Below are 19,238 nucleotides of genomic sequence, written 5' to 3'. Positions count from 1 at the left end.
GGTATAGGACGTGATATACGGGTGAAAAAAAAAAATCGAAATCATAATCGTTTAATTTTTTAACTTTATTCATATGAACACAATTCCATATTTTTATGATATAACAATGATTCATAAAATTTTAACCATAACATAATATTTAACATAATCGCACATAGTCTCCCTACTATAATAATACCTATATTATAATATTTTGTATAATATATATCGTACGTATAATTATTATTGGGGGAGGGGGGGGGTTATTTTGCCGTAAGTCCCAAACGCGCGCGTCTCCCACAGTGGTTATTATTACTTAATAATATTATCAATATGAAAGTATTGACAATATAATGTTATATACACGAACGGCCGGTATAATATGCAATACGATAGATGGATTTTTCAGTTTGCAAACGAATATTGTCTTGTGGTTTTTGCGTTAGGGCATCATAAAGACACGGATAACAGAACGGTGGTGGAACTCGTCGGTGGCGGATATTATTATACACATCTCATCTATTATACGTAAATTGCTTGCACGTGAGTGCGTGTGTGTAACTGTTTGAGAGTGGACAAGTCTGGTGTGTTGGTCTAAATAATATTATCGCTATGTATACGTCTGTAAGCTACGAAAAAAAAGCCTCACGACGACACTATATAACAACTAATAAAATATAATATAATGAGTATAACATATAGTATAATATATACGGTTCAATACGCATATTATTTTCATTATTAGTGCTGGTACGACAAAACGACACTATATAATATTATATATATTATAGGTGGACAAATTAAAACAAAAAAGTACAAACGACCGATCAAATATGCGTTTGACTTCTTTTTAGAATTTGTATGTGTGTGTGTGTGTGTGTGTGTGTGTGTGTTTTTTTTTAGAACACGAGAATAGAAAAAAAATGCCAAGCGATGGAATATATAATATATTATACTCGAATGAATCTGTGTACATGACAAAGTCGGGAGTGTTTTTACGCGATAAGTTATTATATTTTATTAAAATATTATTAATTTTATTCATTAAGCTAACCGTATTATTAATAGTATTAGAAATAGTTTTAATAATTTGTATACAAAATTATTCTTAACATTGTGGCTTGTGTATCATAAATCATAATAATATAATATGACTTTGTGCTTGTTTTTGTTTAAAAAAAAAAAGATTTTATTCGATTTCGTTTAGCGAAAAACAGCAACAATTTGTAATAATAATTAATATAATTTTTGTTTGTATTTACAGTCCTTAAACGCACAAATATAGATTGTATAATATAAGATGACGACGATCTGCGCATGTAAAATTAGAAAAAGAAACGATCAAGTGTACGATTATTTGCAGCTTCCACGAGTCCTTCGACGAGTATATTAATAACGTCAACGTCCAAACATATAAATTTAACAATATCAACGCAGTCATAATACCTAACGTTATTAAACAGACGAACGATTAAAAACACGATGAAACGCAGGAAACATCAAATAATAAAAAAATAACGTTTCCCATAAAAAAGATCCGTTTCAATACTGAAGATGTCTTCGCGAGGGACAATTTTTTAGCGCAAATCGCGGGCAGGTAGTTTTACAGGTATTATAAATGTATATAAGTATATCCGTTAGTCGATTTTCGCTCGACATAATCACCATAACAATATTAAAAATTAATTGTTTTTCGGTAAAAAAAAAAACATGGAGAAAAATCATTTTTCACTTAATGGCTATAGTAATAATTTATCTTAAGCACGGTTCGTTACGGTCGAGAATCAAAATGCGCGGCAATAAATATTATTAAACATAATTTTAACTTTTTTCGAAAGTGATGCATAGTGAAAAATAGAAAAAAGTATAAAAAAAATATACATAATAGTAATATTATATTATACTAGGTAGTACTTGATAATATTATAGTTAAATTCTAAAAAAGTATTATATTTAAGTAGACATTTCAAAATGATAATTATATATAGGAACTAATGCGGGACAGGTTTATGGTTTTTGGATAGACTAGTCCGGCATTAGGTAGGAAAACAAAGACAGTTTATCAACCAAACCTAATACTCGTACTAGACTAACCTAAACGACAACATTATAATTCATAAGAATTACGTATATTTTAATAATTGTTGTTTTTCGAGTTCGCTGCCTCCTGGAGGAGTTCAATGGCCGTTTCGGTCTGAAAATAATAATAATATATTATATTTAAGATAACATTTTTTTTTCTGGTAAAGAAAACGCGTCGATTAAGTACACGTTATTATTTTTATTGTCAAAACTCGCCTCTTCGTGCAGGCGTTTTATCAGTCTGGCCCTGTCAACTTTTAACTGGTCGATCACATCAGTCTGCTTGACCGTATAGCGGCGTATACCGTTGAATTCTAATAGCGCTAGATGTGCGTCTTTTTCGCTTATGGCAGATTCCAAGGCTTCTTGTCTGAAAAATTATGAACATACAACAAATTTAGAGTATTTTAGACAAAACCTAATGTTATAAGGTTAGGCTTTCCAAGTTAGCCGAACCTAACCAACGCAGACATACTATGAAGGTGTTTTTTTTGCCTATATTTAAATATAATAATAATATATTATATTATTAGCATTCAGCTCATACCATACATGGTGATTTGGAGGGCGAGGTGTGTGATAAGGTTTGACAAAAATATTCAGAGGCCTCCCAAAATTAAAATTATTTGTTTTTGACTCATTTTGTGTAAGAATATTTTAGCCGCCATAAAATTTGATCAAACTTCCGCCGCTCGGGCCATTGTAAAACAAAAGCCGAGGAACTCACTCTGCCGTATAGTAATTAGTAGGTTTCAAGTGTACCTAGTCATTGAATATGTCATTAGTAGAGCGCGGATTTTTAGGTTCTTAAAAGCTTAAAATATGATGCTAATATGCTCTAAAAAACCCCTAAAATATTCTCTAAATATGCTTTAAACTTTTAAATATGCAAATAATATGATTTTTTTTTCAAAATAATTCAATAAAAACAATATATAACTTTATAGTTATAGTATAAAAAAATATAAAAAATTTAAAACAATTTATACATAGGTATATAAATATAATAAAATATATATAATATAAAAAAACAAAATATTTTGATAAAAAAAATACATAACTTGCATGCCCTTTGGTTGACAGCTAAGTTATTTGAATATAAAACATGTGATGTACTTCATACTTAGGTAGGTGTATAAAATAATATAAAAAAAACAAATATTAAAATATTAAACAATTAAAAAGTAAAAACAGTTCTATCACATTATCAGTTATTAAATACGATATTCTATGGGTACAATCACGGACTGAGAGGAACAGAATGACCAACGTTACCGATTTGATTACAAACAAGTAGATAGGTAACTGAATTAATTTTTATTTTTATCATTCTTATATCAAACTATTTATTTTTTCCTAGAAAATATTGTTGCTAGAAAAAATCACAAATCGATAAATTAACAATATACATGATGTTTTAGAAACAATAATAGAATATATTCTAAAATATATAAAATAGGCCAAATATTCCCTAATGTCCAAAATATGCTTTAATATGCAAAATACATTTTTTCCTATGAACTCTTTGATGAATAAATCGTCCACATTTCTCATCCTCGTAGAGCTGCATAAAGCCATTAAAAATATGTAAAAACCTAAATATTCGCTCTCTAGTCATTAGTGACCTAATATAAATAAGAGCTCTTGTGGATGCGTACATTTTAATTCAAAATTAAATCACATAATGTACCTCTAAGATAACGATTATGAAATTCTGGTAAGGGTAAAAATTAAAATATTAATATAAAATATAATATACTCGTAAAAACAAATGTCCCAACTATAGCTGGCGTTAAACAATACTGTACACAGATAATTTATCTACCGTTGCGCGGCCAGCTGAATAATAATAATGATCATAATATACAAATAATTTATTACTTGTATTGTCCGATGGTATCGGAAAACGAACAATATTATGACGGTAAGTATGCATAACAGAAATATTATGTTTTTCTCATGCGATACGAGTGCTAAAAAATATTCGTCGTCTGCAAGGTCTACCGCCGTGCCGTCCATATGTATTTGGCCGAGTTGCATTATTTCTAATAAACAACTACGTGGGCATTGTAGCAGTACGTAGTAAGTACGTTCGGCGACTATATATTACCTATTATTATTATTATTATTATTATTATTATTATTATAACACTCTATTGTCGCGCCGCCGCACGCGATCGTTGGAGATACATGGCCGCCGAACAATGGCAAAGGGTCATGGTTACAGAATATTCCGGACATTCCGTCACCCTACGTCCAACTTACGTTATTTCTCTTTTTCTTTTTTTCTATGATTTACCGATAAGGTGACGATAACGTCGTCGCCCTGATAAGTGTGTTGCACAGTCACACCACGACTATAAGCGGAATCGTCAAAGACTATTGACTCAGATCTATATAATATGATGTAGGTAGGTACCACCCATACCTACCAACCAAGCGCTCCGAGTGTTCTACTGTTCTAAGTACCGGATGTTTTAAAATTCAAAGATTTTTGAACGTCGATATAATATTGTTTACCGGACGGATTACAGTTTCAAATCATACGTCGTACCACGTTAATTTCATCGTTCTCATTTTTGTTTTATTGATAGGTATACAACAGGGGTGGCTACTAGTCTTGGGAGCCAACAATTTATGAAGCTAATTTGAAGCGAGCCACATTGTTAAGAGATGTTTATATAATGAAGACACATTTTTATTTTATAATAAATGAAGGGAACATTAAATGTCAAATATTAAATAATATTATAATATTATAATATTACATTTTATTAAACAACTGACTCGAGAGGCACATGTTGCTCGCAAGCATCGTTGTGGCCACCCTTGGTATATTATAATAATATTTGCATCAGTCGTGACTACCTATATCGACATTCGGCAACCCATTTCAAAATTTTGTTAGTTGAACTGTGGGTTATTTTTTTCGTATTTGTAATTTTATCAGTTATATTAGTGTTGTGAAATTTACATCGAATAAAACAAAACAATAACATTTTACATTACTGTTTATAAAAAAAGTTTAAGAAAATAACTAATGTGTGGTGTTGACTGGGAGTAAGCGCTTTGTATCAATAGTAATATTAAAAAATGTTCAAATTTATCTAAATGAATTCATATGCTTTTTAACATATAATGTTAATTATCATATATACATTATACATATATTATTTATAATGTACCATATTGTTTTTATACAATTTGTTACAAAAAAAATGAAACCTCCCCCGAATATTTCCTATCATGGATCAATGCGGTAGGTTGGTACCAGACTATTTTCATTATACTATCATGCATGTGTTTGAGTGCCACGAGTATCGGATTTCATTGGTAAAATATGTTTTTAAAATAATAATAATAACAATAACCAACTTGAATATTATGAGTTATGACCGAACCGCACCCTAAACCACTGTACAGCAAGCTTAAACTTTAAACTAATCGTTTTTCTGCGGAATGGTACCAAAAATATATTCTATTTTGTAATGAGAGTGCATTGAAATGCTGACTTTTGAACTAATATAATCGGGCGAATTAATTTTTATGGAACCGTTAGATAAACATAATATTTTTAATATCCGTTTTTTAACCATACATATTTGAAACAGAAATACGATTTGTTTTTCATAATCTACTACTTAACAAAGTTCATAATTAATGAGCGAGATAAAATAAAGGTTGCAGTAAAAGCAGACCATTTTATATTGGCCCAAATAAATTCCAATGCTTTTATTAATTTAATATTTTTAGACTATTTTTTATACTTAAATAGTTAAATATTTATTTCAAACAAGGTACAAATTTAATATTCGTTTTGCAGATTGTCTTAATATGTGGGTTAGAATATTGGGGACAAATATTTTTTTGTTTTACTCGATTAGGTACCTTAATTGTGATAACTCTTGAAGTTTCTTTCGCCTTTCAGACTGAAGACTGAATAGCTGTTCTTCTAACGCCTCCAGTCTCTTGTACAGCCCACGACAATTTTTGCATTGGTTTTCTGCCAAAGACAATCGCTCTTCCAGTCCACAGACCTGTTTAAGACGAACAGTCATTAATATTCGTCTAAATCTTTTTAACATATTATAATTGTTATATAAAGACAATCGTCATTAAACAATATTTTCTTTTAAAAACAAAGTGTCATTGCGCTAGTTTAAATTCGTAAGAGAAAATTAAATAAAAATATTTTATTAAACTTAACAAAAGTATAATATTATATTATAATATCAAATGTTTGTTTTCATCTTATATACGACAATAATTTGTACACCATAAAACATTTCGTTATAGGCAACTAAACATACACACACACATATAGTATATAAGCTGCCCTGCCCAACGTTTTTTGTGTCAGGAATTAGTTTTTAAAAGTATGTATAGTGTACCTAAGTATTGTATACCTAATTATAATAGTAGGTAATGTAATATGTAACCAATGGCAACCATTTAAATAAACAAAAATAATATCGGTTTTTTGGGAGCTGAAAAAAAATGCACGTGTAGCAAACCTACCCTTTAGTTACCTAGAAGTGTTGAAAAATAATAAAACCTCCTCTGCAATATACTTTATTATTTAAAACAAACCGCATGACTATCGAATGAGTGGTTATTGGTTCTCGATAGTATAAGCATCAAAGATCTCATTTTCAAATTTATATAGATGGATCATTATATTATATGTTATAACTTATAGATCATCATAATATATTATAACATCTAATATTTATTTAGTAGATAAACCCACTTCATCATTTATTATATTTTATATAATAATATTGTTTAAATGTTTATAAATTTTTCTCGATTTTCTAAATCGTATGTCTGACAAAAATAATTATTTTAAGCGATCAGAAAATTGAGAAAAAAAAACAACATGTCCCTTAAAAAAACAAGCCTATTTTTTTATATTATTATAAATTGACCGTTTCGTGGTTGTCAGTTATAATCTGTGGTAGTTAATACCTGATCCTGAATGTCCTTTCGTTTGATCTGCTCTTGGAACAAGTCATCCTCGCGTTCCGATATGATCGTTACGCTCTCTTTTAGCGCCTCCTGAAGTTCTTCGATGTGATCGTTTTTAAGCTGTATTACGTCCAGCAAATCTTCCAGTTCTTCTGTAAATTTCCGTTCTAGTTCGCATTTAACATGTTCGACGTTGCCGATTAGCGTTCCGACGTCCTCTGGTAGGTCTATATTCTACGGGAACGGACGTACGGGGATGGAGTAATAATAACAAAAAATAAATAATATAGAAAAACAAAACAATGGTAACTACAAAAATAAGAGTTCAACAGCTGGCCCTTCTTCTAAAAACAATTTACCGGATTATAACACTTTCTTTCCTTTGGAATTGATAAATATTTACATTATTATAATATTATAATATAATTAAATATGAAATTAGTTTAATATTAAAATCGCAGTAGCGAATTCAACGAGGTAATATTTATGTATGTACAATTTTTGTGATAAAAATAAAAATAAAAACAAAAAAATATAAATAATATGAAACGAAAACAATTATTCAATAATAGTAAATAAATAAATTAGTTTTTTTCAAACTTAACTAAATTGTGACAGCACAAACGGTTTACTTTTTGTAATTGAAATAAGTCTTATAATGAGATATGATTTAAGTAAAAAATAAAACAAATTAAAAAAATAATTATTTGTTTTTTTTTCTTTGGTTATTGGAATAGTCCTTTCAAAAAGGTTGCAGGGCCAGGCTGTGTAAGTAAAAATAAATAAAACAAAAAATAAAATAAAACAAGTGGAAAGATTAAGGAAAGGTAAGATAAATAATTTTGGGTTAGTACAGTTGTCATATTATGATTAAATATACAAATTATCAGAAAACGACGCCATACGATTTATTGTAGTTAAAATTTGATTCTGTGAGCATATTTAGGATATAATAATATGCACCGTTTACTTCTACGTTTTATGTATGTTATTTGTGTTTTTATATTTAATTATTATTAATTTTTTAAAACAAATAAGAAAAATAAATAAAGTTTTAATGGTATTTTGAAATAATTATATTTTAGGCACTTTAAAATGTGTGAGTAGGTATTTTTTTTTATACAGTGTTTTAGAATGGTTTATATTTGAAATAATTAATTATGTTCTTATGACTGCTGCTTTATTCATTTTTATAAGCAAATTATTTCAATGTAAAAATAAGTTCGAAAAACAAAGTTTTGATTTCCTTAATATAACTTCTTACTGCAGTACATAACAAACTTGTTAACACATATATTTTATACTTTTATTTGTTAGTTTATATTATATGGGATATAAATGAAATGATTATGTATTGTACATGGTCTTAAGTCTCGTATAAAGTTCTATTTATTTAAAATAAATAGTTTCTATTAATATTATTCTGTACCAAAATTACAATTTAAGAAAAAATTTATAATTTAGTTCTTACTTTATTTTAAAATTAAATAAAAATACCATGGTTAATAATATTATAATAACCGTTTACTTTTAATTAGTAAATTAGATGAAATCTTAAAAAGTTTTCAATTTCGTTAATTGTTATTTAAATAATAATGTGTCGTAATAAACTCAAGACTGATGGCCATTTTGTTAGTAAAAGCGTATATTATATTTTGGCTCATCAGCTTATATTAAAGGCGTCGTTTTCAAATTAGTTTATTCGACGTTACCTCATCGTCTTTTTTCGGCTGTCTCGAAGGGTGTGACTGTTGCTGCTGCTGCTGAGATGATGGATGTGGCACTCTCATCTTAGGTTGTGCATTTTTCAAAGCTCTAAAAATATTTTAATACATTTAAACATGAACTTGAAATTAAAATTCATGTTGTGTACGTACTCTTGCAATTCTCTGATTTGTTTCTCTTTCGCATTTTGTTCTTCTTGACCCATTTGTACTACTTGTAGCAGTCTTTCCATGTCTGTCTGCGATCTACTTGCCTCATCCTTGGATTTTTCCAATTCTTTTTGTAAGCTTTCAATCTGGCTTTGCAGTCTTTTGATTACATCACTGTCACCGGCTTGCGACTTGCCCTGAAACATTGTAATTTTAATATTAAAAATCACCTTGAGACGGTATCACAACTTACTTTGTTTATTTGGGACTCCAGGAGATCCAAATTTTCTTTTCGTTTTTTTAACTTGGCGTCCAATTCCGCCACGTGTTTTTCTTTTTCTTCCAACTGTCTCGACCTTCCATCGACACTTTTTCTAAGTTCTTCAAGCTGTCGACGTTGTGCCTCTAATTGTCTTTTTTGTTCCTCTAGTTGTGCTTTTAACGAGTTTGTTTCTTCATTTGATTTCGATGCTATTACATGTGCTTTTTTCTGAGCTTCTTGTAATTCAAGCTAATAAAAAATAAATAAAAAAATAAATTAATAGGTATGCAGTTATAAAATATAAAATAGCAATAACAAAAAAAAAATAACAACGAAAAATTATAAAAAGTTTATTAAAATAATAATAATAATAATAATAGATTGGTACATTCAAATAATAATAATTTATTTATTAATAAATAATAATATTGTATGATTTGAATGGAAATAATAGTACAAGGTGGATATAAACCAATTGGCCAACCTGCTTCTTTTCAAGTTCGTTTCGAATTTGTTGATTTTGATGTGACACTTTATCTTTTTCTAAAGCAAGGTTTTTGAGCTCACTCTGAGTATGATCTAGTTCGTCCAAGAGTTTTCTCACATCTTCTTTCAAGGCATTGTCATTCGACGTCGCTGATATCTGAAGTTGTTTTTCTAACGTGGCAACTTTAGAAGTATATTCGTCCATTTTCCGTTTGTTCTCAGTCTGAAGGGCTTGCAATTGTTTTTTAAGCTCGACAATAGAAGCTTCCTTACTGTTTATCTGTTGTTGTGCTGACTGTAGTTTCTTTTGGAGCTCTTCAGTCATGATTCGTTGCGCATCCATAGATTTCTGTAAATTAGTTCTTTCACTGTCCACACCCTGGTCCCGTTCTCTTAACGCCACTTGCATTTGTTGTATTGCCTGCTGAAGAGTTTTTGTTTCTTGTTCTTTGACTGCTAAGTTTTGCCTACAAGTATCCAACTCTTTATCCTTAGTTCTTATCAGATCTCTTAAACGAGAAGAATCTTGCTCGTTGTTCTGTTTGGCACTCGTGTCTAGGTTTCTGAGCTCAGCCTTTAATCGTTTAACTTCATCCTTTTCTATTTCCAAACTTCTTTCGGAAGTTTGCAACTTGTCTTGGCATTGCAACAACACCGACTGAGACTTCTTTAACATGTTTATTAGCTCATCTCTTTCAGAAGTTACTTTTTTCAAATCCACGTCAAGTTTGGACAATTGTTTTTGTGACTCTTCCAAACGCCTCTCACTATTCTTCATCTGTTTCAGCAGTTCTTCTCTCTCTGTTAGTATGATACTAGAGCTATCCAGTCGTGATTTCCATTCCTGCAACTGTTTTTCTTTAATTTCTAGTTTTTCCTTGAGAATTTCTTTTTCTCTTAGCGCTTGATTCAAATCTTGCTGGACCTTAACAATATTTTCTTTTACGTGATGTTCAGAATTTGATAAAGACATTTGCTGTTGTTCTAGTGCTCGTTTGACTTGATGTAGCTCAGTTTCTAATTTTAATTTTTCTTCAGATATCCTGTGACATTTTGCTTGACTTTGTTCAAGGCGGTCTCGCAATCGATCTTCAGACATGGTGCGGTCGAAATCTCCAAAGTCTTTGCATGTACTTTGTGACCTTCCTAACACTGGTTTATCTCTCATAAACCTATCGTAATCTCTTTCAGGTTTGAATTGTAATAATTCCGCTTCAACTCGAACTAAATCTGTTTTCAATTTCTCATTTTCCTTCTTTAGTTTATCTACATCCATCTGAGTTCTATAAAGTTCCATTTCAGTTTTTTCTTGTGACTGTTTTGTTTTTGCATAACGATCTTTAGTTCTTTCTAGATCAAAACTATTTTGCTCCCCAACCGTAGCAATTTCTATTCTTAATTTGTCATTATCCGTTACTAGTTTGTCACATTTCATTTGTAACTTTTCATGATCCAATATAAGCTTTTCATTTTCTTTTTTAAATTTAGCATATTCTGATTTACTCTTTTCCAATTCCATATTTATATCATGCATTTTATCTTCTAATTTCTTACACGTTGACTGAAGTTTCTCTGATTTTTCCATTTCTTGAGTATATTTAGTTCTAAACACCTCCAATTCTTCTTTCATTCTTTCTTGTTGTCTAACTGAATATCTTTCTGCTTCATCTCTAAATGTAGACGCCTGTGTTTTATATAACTCAATATCCGATTGTGACTTTTTGTACTCAATCATTAGTTTGTTATATTTCTCAGATATTTTTTCCAGTTCAATTGAAAGCTTATTTACATCTTTCTGTTGGTCTTCGAGCAACACTTGTGTTTTAGAAACTTGGGAGTGAGCTCTTTCCATTTCGTATGCATTATTCATAGCTTCTGTCTGTAGTTTATCTCTTTCTGCTGACAGTCTTCTTACGTCCATTTGCAATTTGTCACACCGTTCTTTCATCATGTCCAAGTTATCCATTAGGTGATCTTTTTCGTCTTTAAATTTATCTTCTACGTCTTTAGTCCTTTCCAACTGTATTATTAGCCTGTCATATGATTCCTGTAGCTCTTGAATTTCGGATTTAGATTTTCTTTGATCATCCCTGGCTTTCATAGCATGTAGTTGTAATTTTTCCATTTCTAATTTAACATCATCTCTTTCATTCTCAACAGTTTCTAAAGATTTCTTGACTTGATATAGTTCATTTTGTAATCTAATGAAAAAAAAAATTGAAAATAGTATTATTTGTTATATTTATACTGTAAAATTGTTACCTATCGTATTTCTCCATAACTCTATCCAACTCATCTTTAGCAGCATTTTTATCTTGTACTGCTTCGTACATTGCTTTCTGACATTTTTCTATTTTTTCCTTTTGCAAATCAACTTCGTTTATAGCATCTTCCTTCTCAAGCTGTAAATATAAAATAAAATACAAATATGAAGAGTTGATGATAACAATAGCCATTATAAAATAAAATTCAGAATAAATCAATTTTTAATTTACTGGTATGTGAAATAATTTGACTTAAATCAGGATTACATATGTCTTAGATCTAATCAATAATTTAAAAATTGATGTAAAATATCTGAAAATATTGTTAAAATATTTATTGCTTAAATAGTACTTAAATTGTACCTGTGTTTTTTTAAACATCGATTGTGCCTTCTCAAATCTTTCTTCAGTGAGATCAAGTTCAGCTTGGATTTTTTCTTTTTCTCTTTGATATTTCATTATTTGTGAATGGAATAGATCAGCGTCATTTTTATTTTTCTCACTGTCGTCTAACAATTGATTTTTCTCTTTTTGCAGTCTGGCTACCATTGACTAAAACAATAAAACAATATTATATATTGGTATAATATATTTATTTAATTTACTAGCATTTACTTGGCTTATTTCATATTTAGCCTTTAAGTTTTCGAACTCTATTTGAATAGCTTCCTTGTCTTTTTGTAGACGTGCAGCTTGTCCAAGTGCTTTGTCTAATTGTGTTTGAACATTAGTAAGCTCAAACGTATTTTGTTCCTTTTCAATATGCCACTAGATATAATATAAAAACATAAATTTATTTACATATAGAATATTAAAAAAAAAAAAAAAATCATTATTGTATGTATATTTCAGATTACCTTTCTGAGTTCACTCGTAGTCTTATTTAACGTATCTTGCACTCGATCGGTTTCTCTTTGTGCATCGTCTAACATCATTTGTAATTTTTCTTGCTGAAGTTGTGCTTTGCCTAGTGTGCTCTGAGACCGTTCCAACTCTTCTTTAGTTTTTTCTAACTCTACCAAAGCCTTTTCTCTTTCGGCGAGGATTCTAGTTACACTTGATTGATTACGCTCGTATTCGTCCTTGACATTATTAATATCACCTTGGGACTTTTCTAGTTTTGTTACTAACCTATATATCTCACCTTGAGACACCTCATGTTTTTCTTGTAACGCCTTGATTTCACCCAATAGCTTATCATTATCTGCTCGAGTTATGCGGAGGTCAGCTTGTGCCGCTCTCAAATCTGCAAGCGCTTTATCAGCTCTGTCTTGTACTCTGTCCATTTCTTGTGATTTGGTCAGCGTACTTCTACCGAATGTCGTCTGTGATAATTCTAAATCTTGCCGTAGCTGGGCATTTTCGAGTTCTAATCTGGCGAATTTCTGTCTCGTATACTCCCAATCCGCTCCACTTCTATTCACTTCACTTGACGCTTTTTCTAATTCAGCCTTTGATTTTCCAAGTTCGCTCTGTGATTGTTCCAACCGTTCTTCCAAACGATTTTTTTCAGAATTTGCTCTATTTAATCGAGTGTGGATCTTTTCGACTTCGCTTTCTAGTGCATGCAGTTTTAATTTGAAATCAGCGATATCCCTTTCATGTAAGTCTCTTTCTTCCTGTCTGTCTTGTTCAGCTCGATCTCTTTGCTCTCGTAATTGGTTCATTTGTTTCTCTTTATCACCTATCGCCTCTTCTAAACTTGTAACCGCACCTTCAGATGAGCATTGATGTGCTTGAAGTGACGCTAGTCTTGTTCTAGCCATTTCCACTTGGTTGTCTTTTTCTTTCAATAAGTCTTCTAAATTTTCAATCTAAAATATTCGATACAAACATAATTTTGAGTCATTGTAGTAACAGTAAGCGTTTTATCAAATCTACTTACAATAATACTGTGGTGAAAATAATAAGCCGAACAAAATAAAACTTTGCACTTTACTATGTAATGAAGAACTAATAATGAAGAAATAATAAAAAAATACATACAACAAATAATAAAACTTTTACTGATTTGTGATAACTAAATACAAATTATACTTCAAAATGAATACAGAATGCATAATAAATAAAATATAAAATTATATATACTTTTCTTTGCAAGACGTTAATTTTTCTATCCTTAATATCCACGTGATCCTTGAGCTCGTTGATTTCGTTTGTCACTCTATTTTTTTCTTGAGTAGCTTGCAAAGCAGTTTGTGTTTTTTTTTCAATTATACGGTTTTTTTCTTCGAGTCGTGAACGTAATTCTTCAACCTGTTAAATTTAAATAATGTAATTATAAACACATTCAATGAACAAATTTATCTCTGAAACCTACAAAAATATCGTTTATGCAAAAATAATTTCATTTAGTGGAATTTTTAGTCTAATTCCTACCATGATATTATAATATACTCTAAAACGACTATAGTATTGCTTGTCGTAATATTGTTTTGTGTTGTAACTTTAATAATATAATAATTTTGCACAGTGCTATAAAAATTGTATGAGAAGTAAACAGAGATAGAAATAGAGAAGTACAATCATGCATAAAAAATAAAACCATTACAAATTCAGATTAAAATAAAATAGAAAAAACTGCAACGACATTGAAAATATACAAAATAATCCATTATAAAAGTTACTAATTTTTCATAATATTTAAAATTTAGGTATTATTTTTTTTTCTTACATTGTTTAATAGCTAATATATCTTAATGTTTTTTACATTATTCTTATTCATACTCATAGTAATAACAAATTAAGAAAAACATTTATTTGTTCCTATCGATATTTTATAATATTATGTTAAGTTCAGAACTGTAATATTGAGAATACCTATACGATCTGTATAGTTCTATATTTTTTCAATTGATTATTAATCAATAATGAACTTTAGTATTATTTTTGATATTGAATATATTTTGATACTTTTAAATACTTTGTATAGTAATTGAAATAAAACACATAAATTACATAGTTTGTAAATCAAAAGTTCTTCCAGTTTTTAATTACAGTGAGACAAGAATAAATTATAATAATATAGAAAGTAGATATACATTTATATAACAAATAGGTACTTAGAAATATAAAAAAAAAGTATTTTAACTATTAAAAAATGTAATATGAAATACCTAAAGTTGTATAGTTAATAAATATGGATATCCCTGGATATTATGTAAAACGTGATGCTGTGTGTAGTTCTAAACGCCCTGTTTACCTTATAAATATACTTAAATAGTTTTTGGTTTATTTCTTCCATTTCACTTTACGCTATAGCAGCTTAGTATGCATTTGGAAAATAACCCAAATGAAAAATTGATTGTATAACACTTACGTCCGCTTGTAACATTGTGTAATGTTCTTCCTTTGCACTCAAGGACTCTTTCAGCACTCCAATATGTCTCTGGTAGTCGGTGTGTTGTTCTTCCAAAGTTTTCATTTTGGCACTCATTGCCACAATCTCTTGATCACGTCTTTGGATTTCCGACCGGAACTCTTCTAACTGTACACGATACCAATATCACATTATGCAACTACAGCGGGCTGTCATATCCTCTCAATGTCACTCAAATGAACGCATTAGATAATATATTGTTTTAGCACACACCATTTATACAGGGAATTGCTATTAAAGTATTATTATGGTAATGACTTCAGGATGTGAACATCGATGAAAATGTTTTATTCATTATAATCATGCATGGATACTAAATAAAAATTGAGTGAATTTTAAATACATCATGTTATGAAAGGTCAGGTTATCTAACATGCTTTTGATAATGGTATAGATTGTTTTTAACGTGAATATTGTCTTATATTATAATGTTATGAATATGATTTTATTCTAAGAAAATAATTACCTACACGTTATTTATACATGATTATTTTGTTAACAGGATTATTGTATTTTTCTATTCTGTTCTTAAGAATAAATAAATTTCAAATATATTGTTAAAAATAATAAATTAATACCTATATTATTTTACCCAACTGTGTATCCAAATAAAATGCAAATATAATAACAGGTAACAGTTATTACTTTTTGGGAAATATTTATTTTTAGCTATTTTTAAGTTATTACTATTTATATTATTATCATTTAAATCTCAATGATAAGTCGGAGTTCAAATGCTATATACTTTTTTTTTAATGTACTGTTTAAAACAAAAATAATTAGGTATTGATATAAGTTATCAAAAAGTAATAAAATAATCTATATTTGTTTATTAATTATGAATAACATTTCATAGTAAATGAGTTTATTCGATTTATATTACCTATTGATAATTTATGTCTTTATGAATAATAATGTAAAATAGCTATTGTTCTAAGTTCCTGGTATATCATATTATATTTAGGTACACAATTTCATCTACGATTCGATTTTTTTGAAAAAAACATTAGGTATTGTTACTATTATTATTAGATTGTTCTTACCTTTTACGCGATGAGGTGTAGCACGTTAATAAAGAAGCAACAATCTAAATCTACTCATGTGCTTTACAAATAATAAATGTTATCGTTATCCAGTCTGTTTATAGTTAAAGTCACCTATCCTGCTATACCCACCCGTTATTATACACCGTACACGTTTTTTTTAATCATCGGTGACTGTGGTTTTGATAGGAGGAACACAACATCTCAAGTCCAAAAAGCATTCCAAGGGTGGTTTGAAAAGATAAAAATAGCTCAAAGTTTCAAACCAAGATCGTCACATTATATTGCAGATGAACCAAGAAGTTGAAAAGTGCATGACATACAAATGGTGAAAAACAAGCAGGGTCAAGAGATGTCCGCCGAAGTCACATGCGGTCAGTCCGTTGGCTACTCACTTGATGCTTGAACGCTGGCGCTGCCGCGAACTGAACGCTCCTGTCTAGCGCGTGGCCTGGTGACCCGGCGTACAGTCGCATCCTATCCAGTTCCTGTTCAAGGAGACCGACTTCTTTTTCCAATGTCGCTATGCGAGCATCCTTTGTCTCCAAAATAGCCGTCAGCGTGCCACTGGAAGCCACCCCCACGTTTTGTGTCTGGTACGCTTTTTCTAACTCCATTTGCAGAGCTTTTAGATTGTCATTGGTGGCCTTTAGGTCCTGCTTGGTCGAATCACAAACAAAAAAACACGTGTTTCACAAAAAAGGGTTTTGGCTTAGAGTGGGTATACATAGGAGTGTCTAGCCACCATTCGCCCCTATCAAAAAAAAAAAAAAAACAAATGTCCATTTCAAGTGTCCTCATGCAAGTCCTCGGACTGTTGGACGGAAGAGACCACCATTACCGGAGGGATGTATATTGTGGTAGGTGACTGGTATCGAGAACAGGAGCCCATTTACGAAACACGGTCCGGCATGCAAGACCCAATAAGAATCAATTTATTCTTACAAAAAAAAAAAAAAAACTATACGACAAATTGAAAACAATTTCTCGAAGGTATTCGTAGTCATTTGTACGTTTGGGTTGTTTTTTTTATTTTTTTTTTTTTTGCAGTGTGAGTGTGTTTCTGTGTGTGTACTCACGCGCTTCGTACTGTTGAGTTCCTGATCCCGATTCCTGATAACAGACTGGAAGTGGTGGACAAGGTTTTCACTCTCTAACAGTCGTGCCTCTAAATCAACTTGACGGGCCTCTAATTCAATCGCCTCTACCACTTTACCACCTACAAACATCCAAAGCAATTACATATAAAGCCATCGAATTACACACTAAAAAAAAATAATAAAAAAAAAAAATAATAATAATAATAATAATAACTACGTCGAGGTTGGTAATTTGTCTTGGAGGGGTGTTTTTATAAAATAAAAATAATTATAAAATGCGTTTATAGTGCGATACTACTACGAGTTCTTGGGCTGGTAACTCTAAATGTTATGATAATGTTATCACAATATATTGTATAATGATGACATATTTTTTTTTTTTTTGATTTGAGATAAGTGAAGCAGGAGAGACGAGACATTAAGACGCAAAACATTTTGGCACAGTTCCTTCGGAAAAAAACGTAAGCGTATGTTTTTGTCCACAATAAAATATTGTTATAAACAACTTCTTTCATACCTATACATTAATTAAACCGATTCAGTGCGTTAGACCTTGGAGGCCTAAGTTGTCCCGTCTTAGTCTCATCGTGTGAATAAAATAATTACAAACAATAAGTACGTACATATTATTATTATGCATTAATGAAAACCATATTAGAGTTGCCAACCGGTCCGAACAAATCAACGTACAGCGAACATTACAACAACAACATAAAAATAAATAAAACGTCTATTAACACAACTGCAGCAAGCTTGGTAAATTATTATTTAAGTAATAATTGAATATAATAGGCGTTTCGTGTGGCATATACTATATCATAATTCTGGAAGTAGTGCATGTGTGTATATATGTGTCTGGTGTGCTTAAGAGAGAAAAAGAGAGAATATTTTTTTATGAGAAGATACAACAAGGCAAAACACACTGAATTGGCTGTTAACTGAAAGTTCTGATTGCGAACGTTTGAAACGACCTGCTTTTGTGCCATCAACTGCATTTGCTGAAATAACTGTCTCTCCTCCTCCTTGCCTGCTAAAACAAACGCATCTTACATTTTGCCGTTAAATGTTTTATTTGTTTAAAAAAAAAAAAAGAATAAAAATATCAAGTGCCATATTTATGTTGTGTTGTTATTATTATCACAATTTTTTTTTTTTTTTGGGCGTTGAGCTGTTTTCAGGTGAACAGTCTTAACAACACGGTAATGCATACAACATAATATTACTACTCACCAACGCCTTTGTTCTGGAGCATATCCAAAAGCTTCTTTATACTATCGTCTCTAGACTGTAAGGTTTGCTTTTGCGTCTCTATCCTGAGCTCTAATTCCTGTAGACCGAAATTAATATCATTACACGGTTACTGGTCGCCGTTGTCCGGACAACAAAAAGGGTTGTATTCCGTGTTTATGTATAGGTACCTTAATAGTCTCTCTGAGGATGGCCACTTCTCGGGTCAAGTGGTCGTTTTCGTTCAACAGCAATTCTACTTGCTGCGTTAGTTCCATATTTGGCCCCCGCATTCGCATTCTCAGCTCTTCTTCCAGTTGACGCACCAACATCGATTGTTTCTAAAACAACAAGTAAAAAGAGTATGTTAAAGTGGTCGCCGTACGATATCAATATTTGAAGTATAATTATTATTAATTATCATCAGTGCACTTCTATGGACTGTTGTACCGCGCGTGTTAGTTACTTGAGCGGAACACATAAACGCTCGCGGTTGTTTATAAAATAATTATCATCTAATTTTATAAGGAAACTATGCCCGACCGACCTTCTCTGAACGTTTGTATTAAGTAGC

General features: G+C 30.6%; 1 protein-coding gene across 13 annotated transcripts in view; it reads right to left on the bottom strand.

Moving 5' to 3' along the window:
• Positions 1-225: 225 nt before the first annotated feature.
• Positions 226-19,238, bottom strand: part of LOC100162634 (golgin subfamily A member 4) — a 37,450-nt gene continuing 18,437 nt past the window's right edge. For 2 of the 13 annotated variants that reach the window (XM_008188182.3, XM_016807191.2), the window contains 18 exons: positions 18,856-19,005; positions 18,668-18,764; positions 17,417-17,556; positions 16,733-16,993; positions 15,235-15,402; positions 14,004-14,171; positions 12,773-13,729; positions 12,531-12,683; positions 12,279-12,467; positions 11,914-12,053; positions 9,650-11,852; positions 9,157-9,414; positions 8,907-9,100; positions 8,742-8,844; positions 7,030-7,263; positions 5,950-6,098; positions 2,278-2,431; positions 226-2,173 (listed from right to left, as the gene is read on the bottom strand). In XM_008188182.3, the coding sequence (XP_008186404.1) occupies positions 2,114-2,173; positions 2,278-2,431; positions 5,950-6,098; positions 7,030-7,263; positions 8,742-8,844; positions 8,907-9,100; positions 9,157-9,414; positions 9,650-11,852; positions 11,914-12,053; positions 12,279-12,467; positions 12,531-12,683; positions 12,773-13,729; positions 14,004-14,171; positions 15,235-15,402; positions 16,733-16,993; positions 17,417-17,556; positions 18,668-18,764; positions 18,856-19,005 (5,778 nt within the window). In that variant the 3' untranslated portion in view covers positions 226-2,113. Of the gene's footprint in view, positions 2,174-2,277; positions 2,432-5,949; positions 6,099-7,029; positions 7,264-7,745; positions 7,794-8,741; positions 8,845-8,906; positions 9,101-9,156; positions 9,415-9,649; positions 11,853-11,913; positions 12,054-12,278; positions 12,468-12,530; positions 12,684-12,772; positions 13,730-14,003; positions 14,172-15,234; positions 15,403-16,732; positions 16,994-17,416; positions 17,557-18,360; positions 18,468-18,667; positions 18,765-18,855; positions 19,006-19,238 lie in introns of those variants that run through there. The other 11 variants (XM_016807182.2, XM_016807183.2, XM_016807184.2 and 8 more) reach the window with 11 other exon arrangements.

Source organism: Acyrthosiphon pisum, chromosome A1 (genome assembly GCF_005508785.2).
Source record: "Acyrthosiphon pisum isolate AL4f chromosome A1, pea_aphid_22Mar2018_4r6ur, whole genome shotgun sequence".
Lineage (NCBI taxonomy): Eukaryota > Metazoa > Arthropoda > Insecta > Hemiptera > Aphididae > Acyrthosiphon > Acyrthosiphon pisum.
The sequence above is the reverse complement of the archived record's forward strand: the minus strand, read 5'-3'. Positions and strand labels throughout refer to the sequence as shown.